This window comes from Nyctibius grandis, chromosome 19 (assembly GCF_013368605.1).
Source record: "Nyctibius grandis isolate bNycGra1 chromosome 19, bNycGra1.pri, whole genome shotgun sequence".
NCBI lineage: Eukaryota > Metazoa > Chordata > Aves > Nyctibiiformes > Nyctibiidae > Nyctibius > Nyctibius grandis.
Window position 1 is genome coordinate 95128 of NC_090676.1, and position 17638 is coordinate 112765.

The following is a 17638-nucleotide window of genomic DNA, read 5'->3' on the forward strand; positions in this document are numbered from 1 at the left end:
AAGAAAGCTGAAGGAAGGAGCCATTGCCCACCAGAACAAGCAGGAGCTGAAGACTTTCACGGTACAGGGAACTAGACATGGGCCAAGGTAAGCAAAAATCACTTTGGTTAGTCCCAAGCATTTGCCAGCTGTCTGTGAGGAAGAACAACTGTCTCTGCTCCAAGACAGTGTTCATGAGGCTTGTAGAAGAGGTGAGCTTCTTACCGGGCAGGAGCCAAGAAAATGCTCTAAAAGCTAAGGGAGTTCAACTGCATAAAAAGGGACAGCAAACAAAAGCTGGTATCAATGCCTAAGAGGAGTTTGAGAGAAGCCGTAAAAGGCAGCTAAGGCAAACGTAAGAGTTTGGAAGCAAAGGCAAGAGAGTTATCCTTAACATAGGAGATGGGGGGCAGGGGGTGGGGGGCGGTAAGCCAGACTACAAAACTGAAGCAGAGAGATGACTGTTTTAGCCACTTGAGCAAGCAGAGGGTCCAGGTTCCAGGCAACCTTAAAGAAAGTGACAATAAGATCCATGAAAAGTCATATGAAGGAGAGGGAGCCAGACTGCATATGACCCACCAGTCTACAAGATAGCCAGAACAGACATCTTCATCACAGAGAAGAAAAATATACAAGGTTAGAGCTGGCTCTGTAAAGCTTAAACTGGTGCAGGGCTATGAACTGGGACAGTCATAGAGGGATTTGAAAGCCAGACCAGAATCATTCACTGAAAACAATGCATGACAAAACTCATATGAGAAAAAATAAACAAAGCACACAATCCAGTGGGACTCCCACAACAAACACAGAAGGGACAACAGCAATGGGAGAAGGTATCAATTAAGAGGACAAGGCAAGTTAGACATAAGGAGAGAGCAGATCAATGAAAACTGCAAAGCGTAGGAGTTGTGGCTTTAGCACATGAGTGATGGCTTTAGATAGCAGGGGAAGGGGAGGTGGGTGACAGGATGTGTCCTATAAGGGGGAGCAGTTACAAGCCACAGGTTCAAGAATCTTAGTGATGAGTTGGGAGCTGAAGAGATAAGTGAGGTCAGGTTGATCCCAAGGCTCACCACTGTGTTATATGCTTCTCAGCAAGAAGTCTGAAAAAATTAAGAACACCACCAAAACCAGAAGAAAAGTGCACGTATGTGATCACACTACAGTCACTGAGCACCAAAGTGGGTACTTGAAATGGTGACAATTTTTTTCTCTCTTCTGGTTCTGGACAGAAGCATGTATGATGCATGTGTAGGAGACAGGAGGAGGAGGAGGAGCTCTTCTGTCTCCTGCAGCTCTGGGTGCGAGATTGCCAACGTGGTGCAAAGAAGGAACAACTGGTATTTGATTTGCTGTGATCCAGCATAGTTCCAGGACTATACAGCCACACTGCATTTGAACCAGCAGTGAAGTTTGCACCAGTTGCTGGTCTTTGGTGTATATCAGACATACATAGTGCAGTAACTGTTGGAAGAGCTTGCACCCACATTGCAAGTGGGGTGTAACAGCCTGTCTCCTGTGCACAATTTCAACTATGTATCCATGTGGAGAGATGCTGCTTTGAGTGCCATTGGTGCCCTTGAGTACACAGAGTTAAGACTTCAAATGCAGTCACAGTGCATGCTCAGTGCTAACCACAACATCTGTATCATTTAAATGCTCAGGTCTGTTCCATGTCCTTTCCTGGGCACGAAGGAGCTTTTGCATAATCACTTGGTTGACTTAATGATGCTAAGGTATAAGCAAAGGCATCTTATTAGCCACTTGACACAAGAACAACCAAGCTCAGAGTGAAGGCCCTTACAGTTACTGGGCAGAAACTCTCAAAGGCAGGGGGACACTGTCTGAGTGGATAAACACATGATCAGCTGCTTGTGTGTCTCAGGATGTGGCCCAGGGTGAGACTGTGGGCAGCTCACAGCCCCCAACTCATTCTATATCTTCTCACATTACAGGTCTGAGCATCAAAAAGTGTGATTTCAAGATCATAATGAACAACACCACCCACCACACAGAAGAAATCAGCACTGAAAAGCTTATGGTGAGGCGGGGGCAGCCATTCACTATGACTGTGAGCTTCTCAGCTCCAATACACAGCTACCTGAAGCAGCTGAAGAGGACCTTCCTCACAGTACAGACAGGTAACATCATTACCGTACCTATCAGAGCTCTGGTCTTCCACCCACCTGAAGAACAGAGCTGGTGGCAAAAGCCATCTCCAGAGCTAGACACAGGTGCCCACATTTAGAAGTGAGGCCAGTGAACTGTGTATCTAAGGCAAAGTAGAGTCTCCTGCTGCTGGGACTACAGGGTCAAAACTAGATCTCTTTCCAGAAGAGAGAGTGCAGCACAATAACCAACACAGGTTCACTACTCTGTAATTTGAAAGTACTCAGGGGAACTCTCCTCTCTCCTGGCTTTTGGTTTAGGAATGTTCAAACTTAGCTAGCCTGTTACAGATGTTTTTTGTTAGAGTGTTTTCTAGTGAGACCCCTGAGAAGGGCAGCAGCATTCAGCCCCAGCTTGTTTTACCATAATCTGAGCATTTGGCTATGACTTTTGTTACAAAACACTGAATCCCAGGACCAGTAGGTCTGCACCATTCTGGCTGTTCCTGGTTTCTACAGATCTATGAAATACACATTCCACTTTCAAACATGGAGGCCTCAGTGCAGCACTAACCTTAGGAAGATTCACTAGGCATTAAGCTGCTAAAGGGTTAAGACTCTCTCACAAGAAAGGGAAGCTATGGATCCAGATACAGACAAGGTCCCTGCAATCTGCAGGGGGGGAGGATGCATGTCTGGAATAGACACAACCAGATCTCTTTGGCTGCAGGATCACATCCTTCCAAAGCAGATGGAACCCAGACTGAATTTCCCATCTCCAGCCTTGGACACCAGAAGCAGTGGAGCGCGGCACTGGAAGAACAGGACCCATGCTTCTGGACCATCTCTGTGAACACGCCTGCCAATGCTCCCATTGGCCAGTACACTCTGCTTTTACATGCCTCCAAGTCTTACTGTCTCCTGGGAAACTTCACTCTTCTCTTTAATCCCTGGTGCCAAGGTATGTGGTCAGAAACAGAAAGGCAGGCTGGGATCAGTCACTTCACAAAAACAGCTTCTGAGCTCTGGCTCGCTGCCTCCATGAAGGTTGAGGCTGACTCACCTAGTGCTCCCTGCCACTCCTGCCCTCCTCCTCGCAGCACCTTAGGAAGGAGGTAGGGGCTAATAAAAGCTCAAAGCTGCCCGCCTCAGCACTTCTGCCCCATGCCTGGAGTACTCCACTGCAGAGACTCGTCCTCCTGCTAAGGGAAAAATGTTTGATAAAGTGTTTCCTATAATAAAGATTTTACGATGAGTCAAGATTATCATTGGTCTGATTAAGGCCACTCTGTCTTTCTTAGGAATAGGGAAATCAACAGCCAGGAAAGTAAAAGAGCTAGCTAGTGCAATAGCCTAGCTCTGGAGGAACTTTTTGAACAAGGAAACAGAAATGACAAATTCTTCTTTCCTGTCTGATTCAGAATCTGTGGTATTTTCCCAGGGCAGAATGCCAGGGACTGCCGAAGTCCCTGGAGTGCCGCGGAATCTGCTGATGTAAGAGGGATGCAAGTGCATCTGAGACCAGGAATGCTTTCTTCCTGATACTTTTTTCATCTAATCTAGATGATGAGGTGTTCTTGGCTAATGAGGCCCAGCGGCAGGAGTACGTTTTAAACCAAGAGGGTGTCATCTACTGGGGGACTGAAAATGCAGTCCTAGCACAACCCTGGGACTTCGGTCAGGTAAGCAAGAGGTCCAATATGTCCATGCTCTCTTACAGCCACCTGCAGAGGAAGAGTGCATATCTCCTGTGTGTAAAGGATGCTATCCGTTTCCATACTGTGGCTTTGATGAAAGAACTTGCACTCTGCACTCACTGTCTTTGTCTAAGACTGTGCAGAAGAACAGGGACCTGTGTATGAAGTCCCATAACCCAGTATACATAATTTTAGCTACCTTCTCAGGCTGTCTTCTACGAAGAAATGCACCGATCTATATCTGGGCTTTGTGTGTCTTCAGCAACAGGTATAAAAGCATTTAACAGAGCTTAGTATTACTGTCTCTATTTTACAGGTAAAGTGAGGACAAGTAGATCTTCCGATTTGCCCAAGGCCATCTGACACAGCCAGTGATTAGAACAGGATTTTATTCAACTTTAGTGCCACCAGATCACAAAAGTACCTCTGTGCCAACCTAAAGAGTGCTCCAGAAAAGCATCAATTTCCCTTAATCAGTGGATGCAGCATCATGCTAATGCATTTCCCACCCTGCTTCAGTAAAGCTGTAGGTCTGCTTTTAGTATGCTGTGCTCCCCCTCCAAATCTCTGCCTGGAGCTCTCTTCCACAGCCCACTTATATAAGACCATCAGTAGAAAGGGAGAAATAATCTGCACAGTTGCAAACCCTTGCAGGGACTCCAGGGAACAAATGTTCAGGCCAAATTTCCTGAAATGACATGTTCTTGTTTCAGTTTGAGGAGGATATTGTTGACATCTGCTTCACACTGCTGGATGTAGGTGAACGCCATCAACGAGACAAGGATCACACCCAGCGCAAGAACCCTATTTACATCTGCCGCACAGTTGCTGCCATGGTAAGGAGAGCAGACAGCAGCCCTGACCCTAGCAGAGAAGGCCCGTAATGCAAAGTGAAGGCTAGCATCTTCCCAATCCCAGTTTATGGCAACACACTGATCAAAGAGGACGCCTGCCCAGGGCTGTTCCAAACAACGCCTCCTGCCCTTCTCCAGCCCTTCCTGATATTCCTGCGCTGCAGGAGTTTATTAGCAATGACAGTACACTTACTGGACAAATCTTGTGGGAGACTGTTGTACCTCTTCTGCTCAGCCACGACCTTTGTGCTTTGCACAAAGAATCCTTTTGGTTTCATCTGCCTTGGGAGTAGCTTCATCGAACAGGATAAAGTGTACCTACCAAAGAAAGGCAATTCCTTAATCCATCTTTCCCTCCTCCTTTCCTGCAGCTGAACTGCGATGAGTTTAGAGGAATCCTGACAGAATGTGGGACCGGGCAATACTATAATGGGACATCCCCTTTCAAGTGGCTGGGAAGCAGCCCCATCCTCCGGCAGTGGGTTGCATCGCAATGCAAGCCTGTCCGCTATGGGCAGTGCTGGGCGTTTGCTGCAGTCATGTGTTCAGGTACAGTGGTGGTTCAAAGACTTTTGTGTTGAGCAAAGCCTTATTTGGTCTGCAGAACCTCTAGAGCCTATGCCTAAATTCCTGTATTTACACAGGACCCAGTAACATAACCTTTAATCTTTAGGTGAGAGGTAGATCCTCAGAGTTACCTCATCAACATTCAGCATCGCTAGCTTTGAAATAAAAGAGTATCAGTACACACTGTTCACTGAACGCACCTACGATAGCTTATTTCCTGAGGGGGCGATGCCTCTTGCAAAGTCCGGAACAGCAGACCTGGAGCCATTCCTAATAGGCCTAGCACCAAAAAAGGCTCTACATCTATCAGCGGAGGCACCCTTAGGGCAGGATTCACAACTGATTCACAGCTCTTTCTTCTGCACAGTTCTGAGGTGCCTGGGAATTCCTACCAGGGTGGTCACGGGCTTTACGTGGGCTCACAACACTAACAGCAGCCTGAGTGTGGATGAGTATTATGATGAAGATGGGACACTGCTTACACAAGACAAGAGTGCCCGTGTCTGGTAAGAAAATATGGCAGGACCCAAGCAAGAACTTGAGACAATACCTGGATCTAGGAAGTGATAGAGGGGGGGAAAGAAAGAGGTAAACAGTGGCAGGGAGGAGGATAGAAGACAGCTCAGCTGAGATCCTGTCTATATGACCTGTTCTTGAGAAATTGCCACAACCCAAACTGAAGAGTGCCCTATTACTAGGGCCCACAAAGGAAGAATGATAGCCCAGTCCAGCTGGAGAAACTCCACTTGTGTCAAAAACCATGGTCTCTGCTCTCCTCAACACGCACTGAGCTCTTTCAAAGGAGCATTAATTGGCTGTGGTTTGGCTAAAATTTTACTGTACCTCAGGGCTCAGTCCCTTAGTATAAGCATGTGATGTTGTCTCTTGCAGGACCTTCCATGTTTGGAACGAATGCTGGATGGCTCGAGCAGACTTGCTACCAGAGTACAGCGGGTGGCAGGCACTGGATGCCACCTGCCAGGAAAAAAGCAAAGGTAAGATACCAAAGACGGACTTGGGAGGAGGAAAGGGGTGGGGAGTGGAGCGAGGAGCAAATAAAGCAGTTCCATATTCCTCCCTTCCCCAACTTCCAATGGAAGTTCATCTGTTTGGTTTGTGCAGCTTGTGTAGCTCTAAGACCTCTATCACAGCCCTGCTCCTTAATGCCCTCTTAAGCTAGACACTTCACCACTCCCAGTATAGGTCTAAACTAGGCATGGGTCTAGTTGGTAAAGCATCTGAATCTTAACTGGGCCACATTTTCTCTTCAGGTCCATCCTTCTGTGGGCCAGCCCCTGTTCAAGCCATCAAGGAAGGGGACACAGAAGTTGGTTATGATGTCTGCTACTTCTTTGCTGCCATCAATGCCAAGTGCCAGGTCTGGATACAAAAAGCCGATGACACCCTCAAGCCAGCTCTCGGTGGCCCAAAGTACACTGGCAACAACATCAGCACCAAGAGTGTGGGCAGCGAGCGCTGTGAGGATATCACACACAACTACAAGTATCCTGAAGGTACGGGGTAGCTAGTGGCCAAGCACATTCCCTGCCAGTGTTACAAGTGAGAGTAAAGGACTAGAGAGCAGAGCCATACCAGAGCATTAGGGTCATCTGCTTCTCACTACTTCCCCTTCCCGAATGGCACAAGAACACCTTACTCTTGCTGTCTACAGAATCAAAGCACAGGTCATAACCCAAATTTCATCCTGCTTTATTACATTAACCAGCTCTCTAGAAGGCCAAGCCTTTCTTCACGAGCCACTTTCCTGTCTGGAAAACCTTTCCTGATGTCTGTTACCTGTACACTCTGTACGTGCACCTCTCATTATCCCCATAATACAGAGAGATGTATTTCAGACTCCAGCTTTCTGAAAAGGACTGTTGGGCTCCCAGATATTGCCTAAATCCCTCCTTCAAAAAGCAGGTCCCCCTTCAGAATCTGAGTGCTGTTTCCCTGACCCAATCCTGCCACCTCATCTCAGCCTATGGCATGTTGTCTCCTCAGCTGCAGTCCATCACAAGAGAACATAGTACTGTGCCCTAGCTACAGCTATAGTTAAAGAGGCAACTGCCTCTTTTACTCTGACAGATGTTAGCACCAAGGTGCTTTAAAAACTACGACAAATCTTTCCAAGTAGAATCTTTCAGGTACATCCAGTGAATGTCCTGTCAGGTGAAATTCTCAAACTGCTCCAACCAGAAGCACAACAGGATATCTCTCTATGCTCTTAGAAACAGTTATCTACAGTACTGCCAGGATAATTCAACACCATCCTTCTGCATTTACTGCTTCACACTAGTAAACAGTGAAGAATACTAAAATATGTGCTCCCTTTTTTGTGACAGGTTCTCTTCAGGAAAAAGAAGTACTTGACAAAGCCTACAGAAAGATAAAGAAACTTGAGACAACCAGCAGCAGCAAAACAGAGTTTAGCTCCATTCCTACTGCCCTTGAAGAGCCAGTTAACCTTTTCATCCAACTCCAGTCAAAGAGTTCTCTGCTACTGGGACAAGATGTTCCACTTTCCATTGAAGTGTTTAACCACAGTGGTGGTGAAAAGGCTACTCATCTAATAGTTGGGGCCCAGTCTCTACATTATAATGGTGTGCCCATTACCCAATTTTGGAAGGAAGAGTTTCATTTTATCCTCAAAAGCAATGAGGGTAAGGACTGTACTGAGTGCATAGCTAGAAAAGGGTATCTAGTCCTCTCACTTCAGGAAAAATGCATTTAGCCCTAAGTTTACAAAAGGCTGGCTGAATAGTACATTGTAGGTGATAGAAATAAAATACTTTGGCAACATCACCTTAGAGATTTTGAATCTGCAAATCCAGTTGGGATCACTTAAGCTTTTAAATGCTGCAGCTTTTAGTACAATGTTGGGCACTAAACACTCCTACGTGCCATGCAGGCTAAGACCAGACTGTACATATCTGCATTGTCACCTGTATTTCACCACTCTCTATTCCAGCTAACAACCTGCAGGTCTTTGTGCCTTACTCACGGTACAGAAAAGAGTTGGGAGAGAACCATCTGCTTAGGCTGACTGCCATGCTGACAGATGAGGACACCTTCTACATATACTTTGCACAGGAAGAGATCAGCATTTGTGATCCCCCTCTCACTATTGAGGTTAGATCGGTCTATCATTCTGTTACTGCAGTAGCGAGAAAACAGCTTTCATAGTCATAAGCAGCAAAAAATCTGCTGGGTTGAGTGGCTCTCCTCATGCTGTCTTCTTTCAAAGCACTGAGACATCAGTTTGGGAGACGCAAGTTGTGCCACACTGTTGTATACAGTACTCCCACTTCTACCTTGTCTATGTGTGAGCATAAAGAAATCCCGATGACTCCTGACTCACTCACCAGTCTGGAAATCAGAGGCTGCAGAAGACTGTAGTTGAGAAGAAAGTAAGCTGGACTGTGCCTCTTCTGGCACTGCAGCTCAGGCTGAGACCTCTGGCACCAAAAAATCATTTATCTCCCTTTAATCACAAAAGGGACTCTCTCCTCTCAGTTTCAGCTCATTTCCTTCTTTCAACAGTTTCCAGAAAACATGGTACAGTATCAGCCAAGCACTGCAAAGATCAGCCTCCTGAACCCTCTCACCGAACCCTTGGAGAAGTGTGCGATAGTGGTTGCAGGGCGAGGGCTCATTTACAGACAAAGGAAGTACAAGTAAGTACAAACTGATTGACCTAAGAATGGTAAATGGGAAAAGACACAATACAAGCTAGAGAAACCCTTGCACAGGCAAGGCTGTCCCCCAAAATAAGCAGGTAACAACGTGGCAGGAAGAGACTGCTACAGCATCAAAGCCCCAGGCATCCCGTCGTTTATTTACAGATAATACAGAAGATTTTTACACTGAAAAGGAGAAAAGTCAGGTAACAGAACTTTCAACAGATGTGTAATACATAAATTGAAGCCAGTAAGACATTTGTGAAAGCTTCAACCCCAAAGGCCTAGACAGCAGAAGGAAAGCCCCCTGCCAACAAAAAGGGTAACAAAAGAAGTACCACAAGACTTAGGCAGAAATACACATTAAATAAGACAACAGTTATAGGTCACTGAAAAGAGGTATGAAATTTAGAAATTATTTGCTGTTGAGAAATCAATTGCTTTTTAGCTAGCTACTTGAACATCCATAAGTGGGGTAAAACTATACTGTTTGTGACATATCTCTCCACCCATTACCCACTGTCAGCAATAAAGTTAGTCCTTGGGTACAATTTTAACAGTGTCTTCCCCTTCTCTGCTGAAGAACCAGGCAAACCTGATTTAGCCAAGAGTCATCCAAAATGGCATGCTCTCCTTCACATGAAAAAAAAACAAACACATTTCTCTCAAGAATCACAGAATCACAAGAAAGCTGCATTAAGACAAAATAACCTTAGATGCCTTCATCAATCCTCCTGTCATATCTCACTCCTAAACTACTGTCAGATCACAATTCCATTGCAGTAATTTAGATAACTGCTATCCACCTTCTACTTTTTTTCTTTCCTTTTTTTTGGCACCACGCTCCCGTCTAGCAAATGCCTGGGCCCTGGGAACTAGAAATACAAAGAGGTGTGCTTCCTGTATAATCCCTTCTCTCCTTCCAGGTTAGGCTCTGTGCAACCTAAAACCATTCAAGAACTACAAATCCCACTCACCCCCACCCAAGCAGGGCCCAGAAGACTCACTGCACGGCTTACCTGCCTTCAACTCCAGAACCTGAAGAGCTACAAAACTACCGACATTGCAGCTGCCTGATGCCAAGCTTAGAACAGGTCCTGCTGTCCTGTTTATAAAAGAGTGGTCATGAGTTGCGCCCTGATCTGAGGCAAGCAGAGATGTTAACAATTTAATTAAAGTTATATTTAAGACCATGTCTGACTTTGATTATTTGTACAAACTTAACTCTCTCCCATCTGCCACTATGCCCACTCTCCAGTTGTGTAAGCTGAACCTTACTGTGACAAAGACAGGCCAAATGCTCAAGCAGATGCTGCATTTCTCACCATGCGTATGTGCTGAACCCACCACCGCTTAGTCATTTTTCCCCACCCGTGGCAAAAAATGATATCCTAGAACTTTAAAGTGATCATAGATGTAGTGTTTCTCTAGAGATATACTCTTATCCCCCTACAGATCCTTGACATTGGTAAGGCAGTAAATAGTATTTTCTACTGCTTTCTGAGGAAAGAGAAAAGATAGTTCACCCTTCTCTAAGGTCAGACAGGAAACAGCAGCATTGCTGCTTATTGTTTAATGGTTCATCGGGCTGACTGCAAAAGAAGCAAGACCCTTTCTTTCTGTATATATCCTCTACCACCTGAAAAACAGATAAAGCCACTCATGCAAATCTAGCAATATTTTATTGTTCTTTGAACCCCACAGGCGTTGTAATGTCTGAAGAATGGGGCACCTTCACAGCATTAAGATGCAGCACTGCACCATCCCAGGAATCCAAGCAAAATGACACCTTCTGCAATTGCAAAGAGCAACTTCTCAGGAAAGTTTTACCAACTGGCAGTAAAGTTCTCTCCTAAAAACATTTTCCTCATCATTCTCCCAGTAGCTGAACAGCAAGATTCACTGGAAAAGCATATGCCAGAGCCAGTGGCAGCAATACATGTAGGTACAGAAGAGCTAAAGATGACCCTGTGTGAAGTTCTTGATTTTGTTCATGTTGTGATCTACTGCACCAGTTAGAAACTGCACCCAGCCTTCCTCTGATGGTGGACATACATGGCTTGTCCTGCAAAAGTGGAGGAAATTTATTAGGAAAGCCTCCTGGGTGTCTTGTAGCTATGCATCCAGACAACAAATGGGTATTGTGAAGTGCTGAATTCCCACTGCATTAAAACAGGACCGCTATAGCCCGAGAGTGCTTTGAGCACGGAAGAACCCACATCCATGTCTCCAGTCCCAAACCTTAACACATATGTGTGTGTCTTCAGTGGGAACCACTTTCACTCCTACCATCCTTTTCTCACCCTCATCCCTTTGTGACTGGATAACATCATAATTATTCAAAAATGCCAGCATTTACTGTCTAGAAATGAGTCATCTTTGACAGGAAGCAGAAAGATACCAACCTTCATAGCAGAGAACACACACTTGTAAAACTGTAACTCATACTCACTTTGTAATCTCTAAGACTTTCTTTAATACCGAGGCCAACTTAGCAGCCTAGAAAGAAATAGAAGGGAAATAAAGTGAGCCAAACACGATAAAAAAAAAGGAGCTCAGCAGTACTAGGAAAGAAAGTGGGGTGCAGGAATGCCCAACAGCCAAGAACGAGGAGAACTGACAGAGATCCTGATGCAGAAGAAAGCTATCTATAACTGCCATGCTGGGAGTGTCTCCCAATCTACTGTTTGCTGGGACAGGTGAAAATAAAGGCAGGCTGTTTTTTCAAGCACACGTTAAAATGCTTTTTTCTTTAAAAAGATAAGACTTAGAAATTGATAACTGATACTAAGGCACGAAGTTACAAGTGACAGATGGTAATGCGATTTAATATTAAGCAATACTTTATTTTTTGCCCCCTAAAATCAAGCCACTGGCCAAAGGCATGAAACCAGAATTAAGAATAAAAAACGTCAGATATGAGAAGATATGTGCTTAACTTATGATGCAAGAGACCCCAGGAAGTCAGCTAAGTACAACCTCCTGCTCAAAGCAAGGCCTACCTCAAAGTTCAGTTAGGTTGCTCAGAGCCTTGCCCAGTCAAGTGTTGAGTATTGCTAAAGATGGAGATTCCACTGCTTCTCTGAGCAGTTTGTTTCAGTGCTTAACCACACTGTGAGAATTTTTGATTTGTATTTTCAATGTAGATAACTTTATTTGAGCAAGTCTACATTACCCAAGGAAAAAAGTAGACATGCAGTACATCTGCAGCCTCAGACCTCACTTTCCTGAGGTACTGTCATTGGATGTCTCTATGGATTACAGTTCAGAGTTGAAGTTCAAGTGGCCATGCTCTTCCCTGAAGAAGTAAAGATGAGGAATGCATTTCCACCTGAAGGAAGCTAAGTGTGCACAAATCAAAGGGGACTCTTCATCCCTAAGAACTTGTTACTGAGACAGTGACTAACACCCACCTCTCCCTCACAGACACATAATCCCTCCGATTTTATTTCTTCCCCTTCTCTACAGCCAAGTCAGTAGGCCCACATGCAGGCTGCGGACACTTACATTGAGTCGCACAGCCAGCTGGTTCATAGGTGGATACATGCTCAGTGCCAGCTCATCAACACTAGAATAGAAGAGAAGGGAGCAATGGAAGAAAGGTCCTGATAGCACAACTCATGGATCCTGGTCAAAGCCTACACCCGCCCTGGATGTAAATCAGGAATGGCAGTGCATGACAAGGAGATGTCAGTCATACCCATGGGATGCTTCTCACTGCCTTCTCAGGCATCTGTGTGCCACTCCCACCTCAGAACGAGACATGGCCACAGCTCCACCCCAAGCTGCAACATATGTTCCTTTTCTAACTCACACAACTCTCAACAGCCTATGCCATAATACTCTTCCCACCACACCTGCTTCCACCACATGCTCACAACTTCAATATCACACAGGCTTTCCTAATCTGTTCTCTAGACCTCAAGAAAGACAGGGACTGCTTTGGAGCAAGAAGTGGCACGGGGAGAGGCCTGCTTACCTTGGACTGATCTCATTAGCAATGTCTGCAAGATCATCCAGCTGAGCGATCTGCTCTGGAGAATCAGCTTTGCCGTAAGCCTTCACTACACCCAAGACCTTCTTCAGGCAAGCTTTAGAAGCCTTCATTAATCCCATGCAGGAGCTAAGCAGCTTCCGGTCAGCTTCTGACCAATACGTATCTCTGTTGCCCCGAAAGCCCAGCTCTTCATCTTCCATGATGTCACTGTAGGGGTCTTGCCCTTCCACCAGAGCCTGAGAACATAGATGCACCAAGAAACCAGTGCCTAACATCAATTCCAGCAATACCCAGGAGGAAAGGGAAAACATAGCCTAGAAATCATACTAATAATTTATGGAGGAATCTCTCTCCAGCCAGCATCTCAGTTGCCAGATTCTGTTAATCCTAGCAGGACTGGATTAAGAAAAACTAATCCCCCACTCCAACTCAACAGAGCAAACAGCAAAAACCTGGCAAATAGCACCATTCTTACATCAACCTAAACCACCCTGCTGCCCTGCCCCAGTCCCCCACAATTCTGGATATGGCTTTATGGAAATGTTATATAAAGTAAACCAGGCTTGAGTTTAAAAACTCATTAAGATTTAGGCACAATACAATAATCTAGCTCTTATCAAAACAAATTTAAATCAAAGCCTGTATATAAAACAATCCCTCTGTTCCATCACTGAACCATCACTGCAGGTTCCTCAAAGGCTTAGGGGCTTCCTTACACGTTCCATTTCCTCCAGAGCATCCTTGACCACACCTAGGCATGCAGCCAGAGCTGACGCAACTGCTGCCTGGTTATCTGCAAAAGCAAAAGGATGAAAACTTTGGCACCGCAGTGATTCAAATCAGCTTGCAACAACACCCATCTAGGCTCGTGATTATTAGATCTTGAGATTATGGGATCAAACTTTTCGCAGAGCTCAGAGCTGAATTGTTGCCATTGAAAGAACCTGGCCTGGCTTCCAAGTTTACACATTTCAAAAAGTCGGGTTTTGCAGAATGAGTGCGCCTTCATTGTACTAGCTAGAATGCCCCTTGCAAGGGCTATCAATATTCCAAGACAACACGTCCTAGTTCTGTTGTCCTGCATATACAATACTCACCTCGTGGCAGGTTGGACACTTGCTCACATGCCTCCCACACACCACCAGTTGATATAAGCTGTTCCTGAGACAAGCTGAAACAAAACAAAGCCCCCCAAAGTCAGACTCAGCAACACCACTCTGCCAGACTGTGTTTTTATCTTCTGCACCAAAGATGATGCACACTAGTAGAAGCTCTGCTGGAAAGATGTCACCAACCGGCTTGTCACTAGTATCTCATGTCTGTGTAAAGCAAGAAGTGCTGGCTTCTACTGAGTTTAATAATCCGTTGGAACAACAAGCAGGAGCCTCTTACAAAGGCCTCCCAAGATGCTCAAGCATATTATTTATCTTCCACAATCTATGCAAATCAGAAGTCTGTATTAGAGATTGCTGACCTCTGCCTAAGGGCAGTGGCGTGTAATCCGTAAAGAGAGGAAGTGGTCCACAGTGGTCCAATAACTAGCTTTATAAAGTTGTGCAATCGTTGCATACGACGGTTCACTCCAAGGACAAAAACTGCCAAACAGTGCAAATGCTATCCAGCACCTTCATGGGAATCCTGCTCCCATCCTTCCTTGCCACAGACAGGGTGAAAATCTATTCTCCACGTAGGCAAATGTACCTGACTCAGTCACTGGGACAAGAGGGTACTGTCAGGGCCTTCAGTGTATTCCACCCTCCCAGGAGTTTAGTTGGCTAAGTACAAGGTCAGCTCCTTTGCTGATAGGAGGTACTGTGAACAAAGCTAGAAGTGAGGGCCAGCCCTCCCTTACCCTAGGAGATGCTTTTACCTTGAAGTTCTCTCACTGGGCCCTGTTTGTACTACCTCACAGCTGTGTAGCAGTTATGTCTCCACCCAGTCTCATACCCCCTTGATTCTGACCAGGATCCTCACCCACTGATTTGACCTTCCTGCCTTTATCTCAGACCCAACTTACTGTAATGGACGTGCTGGGCAATCACTGGGTGGTGTCTGATGCTGGTTACTCTCTCTAGACCTGACCCTGATCCTAACTTGCTGGCCTGACTTTCCAGCTTGACCTCACTGCTACAGGCTTGTCTGATGATCTGGACTCTCAACTGAAGGTCACTACCCTCACACCAGCACTGCTCTGCTCACTCAGATACTGGGGGACAGGACCTTTGCTGATGAGGCCACTGCCTCTTCCTGCCTCATGACAATGCTCTGCTTCTGCCTCCCCCCCTTCCCTTAGGAAGCAGGCTGCACTTGCTGCTTCCTCACAAGTATACTAGTAACTTTTTCTTCCTTTTTTTTTTTTCTGGAAAATTACTACCTCTCCAATGGAGCACTGAGAATTGTTTCTGTGAGTTGGATCATTCCTTCCACTACTTCAGTGGTAGCATCTCGTACCATCTTCCGAAGAGTAGTACCTGGTTGAGATTGAGAAAGAGCAGAGTTGCCACAAAGTCAGCACCAACAGAAAGCAACTGCTGAAGATGAACACACAGACAGCTCTGTTTGTGTGCATAGACTGTATAAATGAAGTTGCAGGTATTTTGAAGGAAGCAACATGTTTCCCAGTTCCAAAAGGACTACTGGATAAGGATCTCAGGACTTTATAAATATGAATGCTCAATCAACTACACAACTTCCTACATTCTCACTCTTTCACATATGGAAATCTGCAGGAGTAGACAGACAAGTGGTTCACTCAAACATTTTGCAAGTCTACAGAACAGCTGATAACGGGACTACCTGCTCATGATAAATTGCTTTCCTGCAGATACCAGATCTCATATGAGGCTCTGAAATACTGGGTTTCTTTACATAGTGGTGAAAGAACCACCACCCTACACAGCAGTCACTGTCCTGCTGTCACTATCTTACCTTGGCCCTTGGGGAGCCAGTAGTACACAGTGGCAACTGCAAGAATGGCATTTTGTACATCTTCACTCAGCTTCCGGCAATCCTGAAAACGGACAGGCAAAAGGATTAACCGTGAGTACTGCATGGCTGCACCACATTTAGAAAGTCTCACAAGCAATCACTTACATCCAGATTGCTTTGAGAAAAGAGAAGCATAGTAATGGCCATCTTGCTTGAGAAACAAATACAGCACAACAGGATGATACAGTAAGCAAGTATACATCGTAAGTCACCTCACGATTTGGTAACAAAACATGCCCTGGTGGGGTGGTCAGGCATCAGAAAGGAACAGGTGGCTTAGATCATTATTCTGAACTGGAGGTCTTTTTTTTTTTCCTCCTCCAAACACAGGTGCGATAAACTTCTCTCAATTAACTTCAAAAACATTCTGTATTCTTTGTTAGATCTAAGATCTGTACAGTCCAATATCCTGTCTCTATCAGCAACCAGCTATAGTTGTTAAATTAAAGAATGTAAGAATACTTCTATTTGGTATGTCTGCCTAACTTACAGAAATCATCTCTCTGGGCAATTCTTGAATTGGATTAATACACTCTACAATCCATAGGCCATACCAACATTGCTTGTGTGCGTTAAACCAAACGACTTTGTTTTAGTCATGTGCACCAAGAGATACTGGAAGCTTGCCACAAACACTGCAATTTCACAGTCTGTGGAGGCTTTCACTCACCTCTGCAGAAGTCAGTGGAAGCCTTGAGAATGCCAGACTCAGCTTTGTAGCTTCCTGTGACGTCACTTTGAATGTCTGACCTAGAAAGGATTCAATGGGAGCAAAAGAATAGACAGTAACTCGGGTAAAATATAAAAAATATAAAAATATTAAAAAAAATATAAAACAACAGAGCAGCTAGATTAGCAACATCTCAGATGTTGCCCTACTGCTTGATTACCATTTCTTCCTTCCAGGCAATGCAAAGACATAAACTAAATCGACTACAGTCCATGGTGTATTTGTGCCATGGGTCCTATGCCTGCTTTTTTCTAGTTTTTTTACATAGTTGGCAGTGATATCCACAACCACATTTTGTGTCCTGGTCCATAACACATTCACCAGGATGTGCCGTGAGGCTTTAACAGAGACCAAAGGCTTTAAAAATCTAGTTGTGACAACTGTTCGATACTGGCCGCTGCTTTGCCAACGCCAACACCCTGCAGGGGAAGTCCGAAGTCCCCGGCTGAAGACCCGCCGGGGATCTCGCTTGCAAGTCAGAGCCCCGCACGCACCGGCACCGCGGACAACCGGCCTGCGCCACAGCCCCAAGCGCCCGCCCTGGCCCGCCCCACCGCCCGGTCCTGACCCTGCCCGGCACCCACAGCGTGGCCCAGCGCCAGTCGACCCGCTGCCAGCCCGCTCCCCAACACGTACCCAGCGCGTCCCAGAAGCGCAGCAGCTCGAACGGCTCGCGGCCCTCGCCCGGTTCGCCCTCTGTGAAGGCAGAGAGATCTCAGCCAGTGGAGAGTCGAGTCGGCCCGGCCCGGCCCGGCCCCGGCCCCCCCCCCGGCTCCGGCTCCGGCCCCCCTCCGGCTCCGGCCCAGGGCCCGGCCCCCCCCCGGCCCCGGCTCCGGCCCCGGCTCCGGCCCCGGCTCCGGCCCCGGCCCCCACCTCGGACCCGCGCCAGCACCGCACGCAGCGCGCCGCACAGCTCCCGCAGCGGCTCCCGCGCCTCCATGGCCGCGGGAGCTACGGCCGGCGCCTTCCGCCCCCTCACGGCTGCCCATCGACCGGCCGCGCGTCACATCCGCTTCCGGGTAACGGCGGAGCGGACGC

The 17638-nt window shown here is 46.3% G+C and overlaps 2 protein-coding genes across 4 annotated transcripts; one reads left to right on the forward strand and one right to left on the reverse strand.

Annotated features, from left to right (window-relative positions):
- On the forward strand, window positions 1-10070 carry LOC137672246 (protein 4.2-like). 3 transcript variants are annotated; one of them, XM_068416350.1, is made up of 14 exons: window positions 3-87; window positions 1212-1319; window positions 1935-2120; window positions 2818-3048; window positions 3651-3769; window positions 4498-4620; window positions 5010-5187; window positions 5573-5711; window positions 6097-6200; window positions 6477-6719; window positions 7551-7868; window positions 8177-8337; window positions 8749-8882; window positions 9812-10070. In XM_068416350.1, the coding sequence occupies exons 3-14, from the start codon at window positions 1970-1972 to the stop codon at window positions 9960-9962; spliced, it is 2052 nt and encodes a 683-aa protein (XP_068272451.1). In that variant the 5' UTR covers window positions 3-87; window positions 1212-1319; window positions 1935-1969; the 3' UTR covers window positions 9963-10070. The 3 variants fall into 3 exon arrangements, with proteins under 3 accessions (XP_068272450.1, XP_068272452.1, XP_068272451.1); XM_068416349.1 differs by lacking the exon at window positions 1212-1319 and having other exon boundaries at window positions 1-87; XM_068416351.1 differs by lacking the exons at window positions 1212-1319; window positions 8177-8337 and having other exon boundaries at window positions 1-87; window positions 9812-9930.
- Window positions 9098-17596, reverse strand: CCNDBP1 (cyclin D1 binding protein 1). Its single transcript, XM_068416354.1, has 11 exons — window positions 17474-17596; window positions 17237-17296; window positions 16541-16620; window positions 15811-15892; window positions 15257-15353; window positions 13980-14053; window positions 13599-13675; window positions 12865-13118; window positions 12393-12453; window positions 11338-11384; window positions 9098-10950 (listed from the first exon to the last, which is right to left on the reverse strand). Exons 1-11 carry the CDS (start codon window positions 17538-17540, stop codon window positions 10842-10844), a joined length of 1008 nt encoding a protein of 335 aa, XP_068272455.1. The 5' UTR covers window positions 17541-17596; the 3' UTR covers window positions 9098-10841.
- Window positions 17597-17638: the final 42 nt, after the last annotated feature.

Coding starts and splice junctions, on each gene's coding strand:
- LOC137672246 (XM_068416349.1), top strand. Junction 5,188..5,572: donor TGCTGCAGTCATGTGTTCAG/GTACAGTGGTGG, acceptor TCTTCTGCACAG/TTCTGAGGTGCCTGGGAATT. Junction 8,338..8,748: donor ATCCCCCTCTCACTATTGAG/GTTAGATCGGTC, acceptor TTCTTTCAACAG/TTTCCAGAAAACATGGTACA.
- CCNDBP1 (XM_068416354.1), bottom strand. CDS start 17,540: ATGGAGGCGCGGGAGCCGCTGCGGGAGCTGTGCGGCGCGCTGCGTGCG. Junction 14,054..15,256: donor CTCAGTGCTCCATTGGAGAG/GTAGTAATTTTC, acceptor GTTTTGTTTCAG/CTTGTCTCAGGAACAGCTTA. Junction 11,385..12,392: donor AGCTGGCTGTGCGACTCAAT/GTAAGTGTCCGC, acceptor ATTTCTTTCTAG/GCTGCTAAGTTGGCCTCGGT.